Source organism: Panthera uncia, chromosome A2 (assembly GCF_023721935.1).
Source record: "Panthera uncia isolate 11264 chromosome A2, Puncia_PCG_1.0, whole genome shotgun sequence".
Lineage (NCBI taxonomy): Eukaryota > Metazoa > Chordata > Mammalia > Carnivora > Felidae > Panthera > Panthera uncia.
In genome coordinates, this window is record NC_064816.1 from 55000021 (window position 1) to 55011062 (window position 11042).

Genomic DNA, 11042 nt, shown 5'->3' on the forward strand with positions numbered 1-11042 from the left:
ATAAGGTCATGACCTGAGCCGAAGTTGGATGCCCAACTGACTGAGCCACTCTGGTGCCCCTCTACCCCATTTTTTGGTGTGCTGCATGTATACTATGTATATATCATCAGAACAAATAGCTGTTACACAGCATAGCTCCCCGCTTTTAACTCTGGTCTTAGCTCTGCGGTAAGTGTAGTTAATGCTCACCATATCAGTTTTTACATCGACTGATAAGGTCTCTATTCATTTTGATGATCTGGAGCTCATTCTCTAGTAGATTCCTTAGGAAGGGCTTGTAGGAATGAGTTCTTACATGTTAACAGGTTGTGCCTTTTGTGCATATGAGTCACTTTGATGAATATAAAATCCTTGGCTTACACATCTTTCCTGGAGTATCTTACATGTGTTACACTCTTATTGGTATAAAGTGTTGCTGTCAAAGTCTGATGATTTAATTTTTCCCCTCTGTGAGTCACTTCCCTTCTAAGTCTTAAATATTGAAAGGGATTCTTTCTTTAGAATCTAATACTTTTGGGGCGCCTGGGTGGCTCCGTCAGTTAAGCGTCTTGACTTTGGCTCAGGTCATGATTTCATGGTTTGTGGGTTCAAGCCTCGTGTTGGGCTCTGTGCTGATAGCTCGGAGCCTGGAGCCTACTTCAGATTCAATGTCACCCTCTCTGCCCCACCCTGCTCATGCTTGTCTCTTGAAAGTAAACATTAAAAAAAAAAAATCCTAATACTTCTACTAGAACACATCTTGGCAGTGGTTGCTCTGGGTTGCTATTCTTGGGTCTGCGTTATGGTTTTTCAACTTACAGTTTTAAACCTTTTTGTAAGTTTTTTCCTTTGGCCCTCCCGATTATTTTTATGTTGAGTCTTTGCCTGTTTTTTTTATTTAAAAAAAAAATTTTTTTTTTTAATGTTTATTTATTTTTGAGACAGAGACAGAGCATGAACGGGGGAGGGTCAGAGAGAGAGGGAGACACAGAATCTGAAACAGGCTCCAGGCTCTGAGCGGTCAGCACAGAGCCCAATGCGGGGCTCAAACTCACGGACTGTGAGATCGTGACCTGAGCCAAAGTCGGCCGCTTAACCGACTGAGCCACCCAGGCACCCCAGAGTCTTTGCCTGTTTTTTAATATTTGGCAATTTCTCTTGAATCTTTCCTTCATTGAAAACTTTGCTTCCTTTTACTTTTGATTTATTAGAAGACATTACCTGTTGTGTTTATTCACTCCTGTTCTTTCTAGCTTAGCCTTCATTTCTAAGACAGTTTTTTTAATTTCTAAAAGTTATTTCCTAAATTTTTTTCTGAGTTGTCATTTCTGAATTTCTAGAATTCTTGTTTATATTACTCTTTCATGACTTGTGTCATTTTTAGAATACCTTTAACGTTAGCCTGTTTTTAAAAAGCAGGAACAGTTTTGTGGCATGAATTTCTGGCATGTTTTCATTTTCTGTAGGGATGTTGTCTTTTTTAGTAATTTTTAAAAACATAACTTACTCTAAGACTGAGGGGCACCCTTATCCTTTTTTGTTGCTCATTTTTTCCCCTAAAGTTTTTTTTTATTTATTCAGTTAAGTAATCTCTGTACCCAGTGTGAGGCTCGAACTCACGACCCCGAGATCAGGAGTGGCATGCTCTTCTGACTGAGCCAGCCCGGCGCCCCCTGTTGCTCATTTTTAATGTGAGCAATTAAGAGGAAGTATCGTAACTGTACATTTGATTTAATGTAGTATGAAAAATGGTGGCTTGCTTTCGGAGCCTGCCCTGGCTCGGTGTCCTGTAGCTCTGTTGTTCCTGTTAGGCTTGATTTTGTTTTCCTCCGTGTATGGTGCTGTCCTTGGAGGGGAGCTCTGATGGCTTTTCCAAGTTCTCAGGGGCTAGATGCCTCTAGACTGGCAGGTCTGTGGGCCCATTTTGCTCTCTGCTATGTGGGACCGAGGGAGGAGGACTCAGAGCTCTGGCCGCTCTTCTCCAGTTGGCCTGCTTCGCTCTCTAGTGAATATGTCTTGTTTGGGGCTCTTCTCTTCTCAGGTCTGTCACTTGCCCTGTTGGTTCCTTCTTCCTCCTCTACAGACACTGGTGGCCTTACTAATAATGTGCAGGTTGTGTGACTGTTGGTGTTTTGTGACTCCTCTGTGTTTTGGGGTTTGTGGAGATCCCTAGTTTATCCAGTTTTGTTGTAAGTATGTTCCGTGGGGTTTTGGTTTTGCCATCTTGTTGCTCTTTCTGTAGAAATCGGTGAAGACCCAAAACCATGCTGCCACCACACCTCTGTCTCCCAGAGTCTCCTAGTCCGTTAACTTCAGATGGCATCTGTTCATTCCTCTCTGGAAGATGAGAGCGTCCATACCCTCTGCATCCCTCTAGCTCCTGTGCCATTTTCTCTGTTTTTCACATCACTGCGTGTATTTGCTCTTTCTTCAGGTGACCAGTATGCACTGAAGATGAGGTTTGTGGACCATGTGTTTGATGAGCAAGTGATAGATTCTCTGGCAGTGAAGATCATCTTGCCTGAGGGGGCCAAGTGAGTGTGACTGTTCCTTTCCTTGGCTTCCCATTTCTCTGGTGGTGGCCTTGTGGTACTTCAAGGGGAAACTGTGTCCTAGGGGTGTAGAATAGGTGCTCAGTACATACCTTTGACTGAGAGGCCCGTAGGGACTTTCTTTTTTTTAAAGATGTATTTATTTTTGAGAGTGCAAGTGAGGAAGAGGCGGGGGGGGGGGGGGGGGGGAAGAAAATCTGAAGTGGGCTCTGCATTGATAGCATTGAGCCCGATGCGGGGCTCAAACTCATGAACTGTGAGATCATGACCTGAGCTGAAGTCAGAGTTGGACAATTAACCGACTGAGCCACCCAGGTGCCCCTGTTTACGAAACCTATTCCCCAAACAGAGTCCCTGTATGTGACAGGTGCAGCCTCCAGAGGGGATGGGATGATCTGTAAGAGGACAAAATGCAGAGTCAGGACAGCCAGGTAGCGCTTGTGCTGTGTTACTATAAAAAAGAAGAGCAGTGGGGGCGCCTGGGTGGCTCAGTCGGTTAAGCATGTGACTTCGGCTCGGGTCATGATCTCACATTTCGTGGGTTCACACCCCACGTTGTGCTCTGTGCTGTCAGCTCAGAGCCTGGAGCCTGCTTCGGATTCTGTCTCCCTCTCTCTCTGCCCCTCCCCTGCTTGCACTCTGTCTTTCTATCTCTCTCAAAAATAAATAATAAACATTAAAAAAATTAAAAAAAAAAAAAAAAAGCAATGGAGTAATGGCTCTGTTTTATCCCGGGCCCATCAGACCAGGTTCAGAAAGGGTGGTCCTGGTGGTGTATTAGGGTTCTGTGCTTAAAACGGTAGGCAGTCGTTGGCCAGTTGAAGCAGAAAGGACTGCATTTGAAGGGTAAGGCATCTCTTATAAAATGGCAGCGTAAGTTGCAGATCCAGAGAGTCTCTGGGAATCCAGTTGGTGGAAACTGGGTGGATGGATCCATCCATGGATGATGGATGTTCACAGGGGACCCGCCCTTGGCATGAGTGACAAACACCTATGTGCATATTTGTGTCACTTTGCTCTGGGTTCATTTCAAAGGGGAGCATCTGCTTGGCCTCTCAGGTCATGTGTCCACTCTGATCACCAGAGAGAGTCACCTTGATTGTTCCTCCTGTGGAAGACATTCCATGGGGGATGGGGAGTTTTAGCAAAACTAGAGTGTGAGAGCCTGGAGGAGGGAGAATGGATCCAGGCAGACAAAGACAGAGCCTGTCCCACTATACCTTATAAGAAGTTCTCAGTTATGTGAAGAGAAGGTACTTCGAAGTAACTTCTCAGGGGCCTCTTCAAGTCCCGGCGAGGCTCTTGTTGGGTGGAATGAGCAGGAGGGCTGTGTGGGCTATGTGACTCCGAGGGGTTGGCCAGCACTGGTGAGGACTAGCGAGTACAAGGTGCAGGGGGATGGTTGTTGCCTCGGCAGGAAAGTGGTCTGATACTCAGGGTTTTCTGGCAGCGGGTTAGCTGTCTCGGGAGGTCTGGTGGTCCCTGGTGCCGGGAGGGGAGCAGAGTGGAGTGTGAACTTCATGACCCTGAAAGGCCTCTTGAGCCTTAGAATTCTCCAACCCTAAATAAACCTCGTACATAGATCAGTGCAGTTTGTCTAAGGCTGTATTTCATTCCTACCTGCGTCCAGGAACATCCAAGTTGACAGTCCCTATGAAATCAGTCGTGCCCCAGATGAGCTGCACTACACCTACCTGGACACATTTGGCCGCCCTGTGATTGTTGCCTATAAGAAGAATCTGGTGGAACAGCACATTCAGGACATCGTGGTAAGTGGCTCCACAGTTCTGCCTTCTGGGCCTTCCTCCTCAGAGTGTGGGTCCTGGAGGCCAGGGACTTGCCTGTCTTTATCTTTCCTTCCTTGGGCTGTAGGGGTTTGAGCACAGTCCCCTCTGTGGGTAGGTGGGGCAGCCTGGATGATCGTTGGCCTGCTGAGGCCCCTGTGTTGTCCCCAGCGTCCATGCAGACTGTCAGAGCCCGTCTTCCTCATTCTCTCTTCCAGGTCCACTATACGTTCAACAAGGTGCTAATGCTGCAGGAGCCGTTGCTGGTGGTGGCTGCGTTCTACATCTTGTTCTTCACTGTCATCATCTATGTCAGGCTGGACTTCTCCATCACAAAGGTACCCCCTTTGGCTTTCCCCCTACATTTGCTAGTCATCTTGCACCCTTGGTCATGTGTTTCATTAGCTTTTCTGAGCACCAGTCCTTTGAACAAGTTCAAGGCAGAACCCTGTCCCCCAGAAGCCTTGTCCCTGCCTGTGGCCTCTGCTAACCCTTACCATGAAAAGAGACACCTTGTTCTTGTTGCGATCACAGAGCGCGCTTGTTAAATGAGGCAGGTGCTACTGGCGCCTCACAGCCGCTACTGGCGGGTGAGTACTGTGGAAACAGGGCAGCTGGAGGTGTGTGTTTCGGTGGTGGGACTACCCTGAGGCGGTGACAGGCAGAGAAGGTGGAGAACGGCATTCAGCTGGAAGGAACGGTTTGTGCGACAACAGGAAGGGCTTGAGTGGAACCCATGAGGGGCAGCAAAGATGTTGATCTGGCTGGTTCCATAGACCGGTGAGGCTGCCCAGTGAGGCAGCTACTAGCAAATCTTGTCATACGGAAGGGCTGAGTCTAGGTTTTATTACAAAATAGCCCTGTTTTTTTTAAGTTTAAAAGCTGATTTTTTTTTTTTAATTTAAATTTTTTTTTTTAATGTTTGTTTATTTTTGAGACAGAGAGAGACAGAGCATGAACAAGGGAGGGTCAGAGAGAGAGGGAGACACAGAATCCGAAACAGGCTCCGGGCTCCGAGCTGTTAGCACAGCGCCCGACGCGGGGCTCGAACTCACGGAACGCGAGATCATGACCTGGGCTGAAGTCGGACGCTCAACCGACTGAGCCACCCAGGCGCCCCTGATTTTGTTTTTTTTAATATATTTATTAAATTTTATTTTCAGTAGGCTCCACCCAACATGGGGTTTCAACTCACAACCCTGAGATTAAGAGTCACATGTTCCACTGACTAAGCCAGCCAGGTGCCCCTGCTTTTGTTTTTTTTAAACTTTGCTTTAAAATAATTCCACTGTTAGGGAAATTTTGCAAGCATAGTAAAAATAACTTGTATACTCTTTACCTAGACCTAGCAATTAACGTTGGCCTCTCTATATATAATTATTTTTCCTGGGCCATTCAAGAGTAAGTTGGAGACATTTTTATCCTTCCCCTCCTTGAGCACTTAAGTGTGCGTGTAGCTTAGGGACAAGGGTATTCTCTTAATAGAACCACAGTATGATGATCAAATTGAGGAGGTGTTACATTGCCATAACACTGGTAACCAACATGCAAGCTCTGTTCAGATGTGGCTGATGGTCCCAGTGATGGTGACATTTTTAGCAATTGTTTTTCTTTCTCCAGAATCCAGCTGAGGATCATACGTTGCATTTAGTTGTCACATTTCCTTAGACTCCTTTAACCTGGAACAGCTCCACCGCCTCTCTTTGTCTTTAATGACCATGACGTATTTGGCATGTAGAGACCAGTTTGGTAGAACGTCCCTTAGGTGTATCGTATGTTTCTCCCTGATTAAATTCAGACCATGCATTTTTGGTAGGAATGCACTTAAGTGCTGCTGTGTCTGCAGCGCATCACATCAGGGGTACCTGATGTCAGCTGGTCCCAGTGCTGGGGATGTTAACTCTCCTTATTGGGCTAAGTTGATGTCTGCCTATTCTTCATGTTAAAGTTACTGTTTTTCTCTTTGCAATTAATATATGATTTGTTTGAGGCTATGTAAATACCCTCATATACATTAGAGCATTTACCATTGATTCTTGTCTGAGTCTGTTATGTGGTGGTTGAAAAACTGATTCCTTTTGCTGGCACTGTACTGTAGGGAAGGCTTTTCTTCCTGGTTGGCTAGTTACTTGTGTCGACTTGTGCCTTACCTTATTCTATGGGCTGCTGTCCACTGGCACTACTTCTTTGGTGCTCTAATTGTTGCTGATTGGACTTTTTTTCATGTCTCATCATTTTTTTGAGCACTTCCTTATTGTCAGGCACAACAGCATGTTCCAGGCATATCCTTCACTTTCTCCAGGCAGCCCTGGTTCCTTTTATTGTGGAATGGTGCCTGGAGACTATGATCTGTGAGCTAGGTGTGATCGTTGCTTTTGGAGTATCACTGGGTCTGGGCCTTTCAGCAGACAGAGCCAGGGGAGAAACATATTTAAAATAGCGGTTAACACCGACGTCTCGCTCCATTCTGAAGCCACAGGGTTCTTGCTGTACTCCCTCATTCCACCATGTTTCCTTCTCTCCTGGATCCCAACATTAATGTATTTATTCATTTGTTGAATTGTGTAAACACACAAAATAGTTTCAGAATTGCTGCAGTCATGCTGCCACAAACACCATATCTACCAAGTAGAGTCCCAAGATTCGTTAGCAGTTCTTTTTGTCTTTAGACTGAGAACGTCTTATCAAGTACTGTGTTCCCAAGGTAATTGGCTTAGTTTTCCTGTATTAACTCATTTGAAACATAATTAAGTTCATTTATTTGTTTGAATTTTGCTGTAGTTTCCCTCTCTGTCACTGTTAAGTATTTAATTTTGGTTATGAATTTGTAAAACCCTGCCTTGTGGATAACCAATTTCATCACTCTCTGGGTATCCTCCCTGATTTATTTGGCAAAAATAAGCAGATGTTTTAATTCTCATTTCTTCTTTCTTGCACAAAGCATAGCACTAGTACATATTTTTTGTACCTCTTTTTTTCATTAAACACATTCTGAGAATTACCCATACCAGTTCATAGAGAGCTTTCTCCTTTTTAAAAAAATTTTTTTATTTTTTGTATAGCTGCAGAGTACTTCCTTGAATGAATGGGTCAGTTTATTCGATCAGTTTCTTATGTATACATTTCCTTGTCTTAAAGCTTTGATAATTTATTGAGAAAAAAAATAATCGTGGGCCAGATGAACCATTTGTAGACCAGATTCAGCCTTTGTGCTACCAAGTTAGGACTTTTGAAGTAGACTCAAGGTGAGAGAGAATGCTGGAAAGTATGTAGGACCGCATCTAAAGGGTCATGAATAGCAGGATAAAGAGCTTGGGCTTTATTCTTTGAGCCTTGGGAAACTCTTGGAGGTTTTAAGGAGAGAGACATAATAAATGTCCTGGAAGCCTTCCCTAACTTGCATTGAGACTTCTCTTTCTTCACCTGGGACCGCACCTGTCCCTTTCATGGTGTATTCTGGCATTAGTATCTTTTTTCACGTCCCTCTGTATGCCCTGCCGGACTTTGAAGTGAACGTCTCCTTCATTCTCATGTCCCCAGTCCTGCCATTTGCGGAACTGGAGTGGATTTAATGTCAGCAAAGGTTTGATTCAGATGGCTTTTATTGTTTGCACAGCTGGTGGTGGGTGCTTTTTGGAAGGTGAAGGTTGGGGCAGGCTCAGGCCTGGATGTTGTCATGCACAATGTCTCCCCCACAGGATCCAGCCGCAGAGGCCAGGATGAAGGTGGCTTGCATCACAGAGCAAGTCTTGACCCTGGTCAACAAGAGAATAGGTCTCTACCGTCACTTTGATGAGACCATCAACAGGTACAAGCAGTCCCGGGACGTGTCCACCCTCAACAGCGGCAAGAAGAGCCTGGAGACAGAGCACAAGGCCCTGACCAGTGAGATTGCATTGCTGCAGTCCAGGCTGAAGACAGAGGGCTCTGACCTGTGCGACAAAGTAAGTGTCTGCCATGCTGGAGTCGCTCGGCTCTCTGCCCGCTTGGTCATACTTCCAGGGATTGTCTCCCACCTGCTAGAGCGCCGCAGGGCTGCTCTGTGTAGAGCACACACCAGGCAGCTCCCACTCACCGCTGGCTGGTCCTGTGGTGCCAATCCTCACAGTGGAACAAGAAGTTTGGGGGTGTCGGTTGTGGGCTGGGACCGGAAAGCTCTGCTAGCCTCCACGTCACTGTCTGTCCACATGGCTGGCATGGAGAGCGGCTGCTTCCTCTGCTGGAGACCAGCCTGGGCGAGGCTCCAGGCTGCTCGCGTGTACTGAGAAGAACCTAGACTTAGAATCACTCGTTTGAATTCAGGCTCTGATTCAGCCTTTGTAAACCTGGGCAAGTTACCTAATTTCTGCGCCTCCGTTTCTTCATGTCTTAGTACTTAACCTCTCAGTGTTGTGAGAGTGTGAAATGAGTTAGTGCACGTCAAGTGCTGAGAACCATGCCTGGGACAAGCTTTGTGAGTGAGTTCTTGTTGGCTGTAAATGAAGACGAGCCTCCCTCCCCGCCAGAGGTGCCCCTCCTAGTCTCCCACAATCCCCCTCTCCACATGCCGCTCCCCAGCACACCGTCTCCTTGCTGTGTTCTTCATGGCTCCTCCCTCTTTCTGAAGCTTTTCTTTATGTGCTCAAGGAGTACCTGGCAGCTTCGCAAAGGCAAGATGCCCAGTCTGTCTTTGCTGCTCTTTTGCAGAGCCTCGAAGTGTGCCTGGGACTGTGGCTCACTAAATAACTGTCGTGTTGAATGATTGTGACCGTGAGATGCTCAGTCCCACACCCAGCTGGTGACAGCGGGGGGAGACATTCAGTCTCTCTGCCATATCGCTGCCATTGGTCTTGTCTAACTGAATCCCTGGACCTGATTTGGCCAGCCAGAGGGAAGAGGAGGAGTGTACCTCGAGTACCTGCTGTGTCCCTGGTACCATGCCAGGGGTGACCCATCTGTTCCCACTTGATCCTCACAACTCTCCTCTACAGCTGATGCTCAGGGTCGGATCTTGAAGGAGTAGAGAGTGGAGCTGGCATTTGAAGCCAGGCCTGTCTCCTTCCATAGCCAGCCCATCTGCCCTGGGCCTCCAGGGTCTGTAGGCATGGGAGGTGGTGGCCCTGCTGAGGGAGGGTGGGAGGACCCTTCTCAAGCTCTGCCCTGCTCTTGCCTCGGCCAGGTAAGCGAGATGCAGAAGCTGGATGCACAGGTCAAGGAGCTCGTGCTGAAGTCTGCGGTGGAAGCCGAGCGGCTGGTGGCTGGCAAGCTCAAGAAAGACACATACATTGAGAACGAGAAGCTCATCTCTGGAAAGCGGCAGGAGCTGGTCACCAAGATCGACCACATCCTAGACGCTCTGTAGCCCCATCGTCATCAGGGTGGGCCCGGGGCGCTGCACTTTCAGATGACAGGTTGGGGGCGAAGAGGGGGAGGTGATCATCAAGGCCACTGAATGCTGGCATCTGTATTTTACAAAAGGCCTTCAAGGAAGTGAAGCCAGGCCCTGCTGCAGGCAATACAAGAAACTTAGTTTTTGTCCTTAAAGGGTTCCTTTTTTAAAAAACAAAATGAAACAAAAACACTTTAATCCCATTAAAAACAAAATATTTTTGTGTTTTGAACAAAGAAATTTTCAGTAGTTGATTGATTTTGTTTTGTTCTGAAGCCTAGGGTATTGTTTCAGCCCAAAGGCCCCCTTGTTTTTTGCTCTAATTCCTGATGTTTGGGTATTTTGTAAGTGTATGTTTGTTTTTTTTAAAAGTGTGTGTGGCTAAATGAAAATAAAGCAGGGACTGTGAACATTTTGTTTGTTCTGGTGACAGTCTCATAACTTATTTCTTAACTCTGAGGATAGTCCTTTATCAAGTGCTTTTTATTCATTGAAAAATAGTGGATTTGCTTCTTAGAGCAAGTTTGCACGGCAAGTGTTGGCTGCATTTTACATGTTAGAACACTTAAGGCCACAGAGGTAAAGTGGACTATGTAATCATCGAACAGAGTGGTGGAGTGAATGCTCTTTTAAACTTCTTTTTTTAAATCTGTTTTGCATCACATGCTATATTAGGCACTAAGGATACAATGATGGACGAGGTAGAGGTGGTTCTTATGGAGGACAGATGATCAAATACAAATTCATAATCACAAACTGTGACAAAACCCCATGAAGAAAAGGGACAGGGTTCTCTGAGTATTTACAGGAGAGTACCCAGCGCAATCTGGGTCGAGAGGGGAATTGGGCAATTTCCCTAAGGCAGTGACTTTGGAGTTGGGCTCTGTAGGAGTTACATAGATGGCAGAGGGCATAGCATGTGCAGAGGCCTTGGGACAGGCTAGGGCTTGAGGACCTGAAAGGAATCCGAAAGCGTAGGGCATAGGCTGCAGAGGTGGGAGAGCCCAGATGAGATCGGGCTTTGTAGGTCTGGCGAGGCTTTTGGTTTTACGCTAAAACCAAGGGAAGACCAACCACTGTATGAGACATGCTTAGATTTGCATTTTGGCCGAGAATAAACTGCTGAAGGCCATAAATGGGTGTGGGAGAGAACCTTGGGCAAGGGTAGCCATGTGCCCACATGGGTGCAGCTGAGAGATCTAGGTGGGGGGAATGGACAGTGTGAGATGAATGCCATGCTTTTCTCTCCTTCCTCTCTGCCTGAGGTTTTTTTGTTTGTTTGTTTTTAACGTTTATTTATTTTTGAAACAATGTGAGAGACAGAGGGCAGAGGGGCAGAGAGAGGGAGACACAGAATCT

The 11042-nt window shown here is 46.4% G+C and overlaps 1 protein-coding gene across 2 annotated transcripts in view; it reads left to right on the top strand.

Moving 5' to 3' along the window:
* The window catches only part of RPN1 (ribophorin I), a 30568-nt gene extending 20470 nt beyond the window's left edge, over positions 1-10098 (top strand). For both annotated transcript variants that reach the window (XM_049641107.1, XM_049641108.1), the window contains 5 exons: positions 2414-2513; positions 4162-4300; positions 4534-4653; positions 8014-8259; positions 9474-10098. In XM_049641107.1, the coding sequence (XP_049497064.1) occupies positions 2414-2513; positions 4162-4300; positions 4534-4653; positions 8014-8259; positions 9474-9656 (788 nt within the window). In that variant the 3' untranslated portion in view covers positions 9657-10098. The remainder of the gene's footprint in view (positions 1-2413; positions 2514-4161; positions 4301-4533; positions 4654-8013; positions 8260-9473) is intronic.
* The last annotated feature ends 944 nt before the right edge of the window (positions 10099-11042 follow it).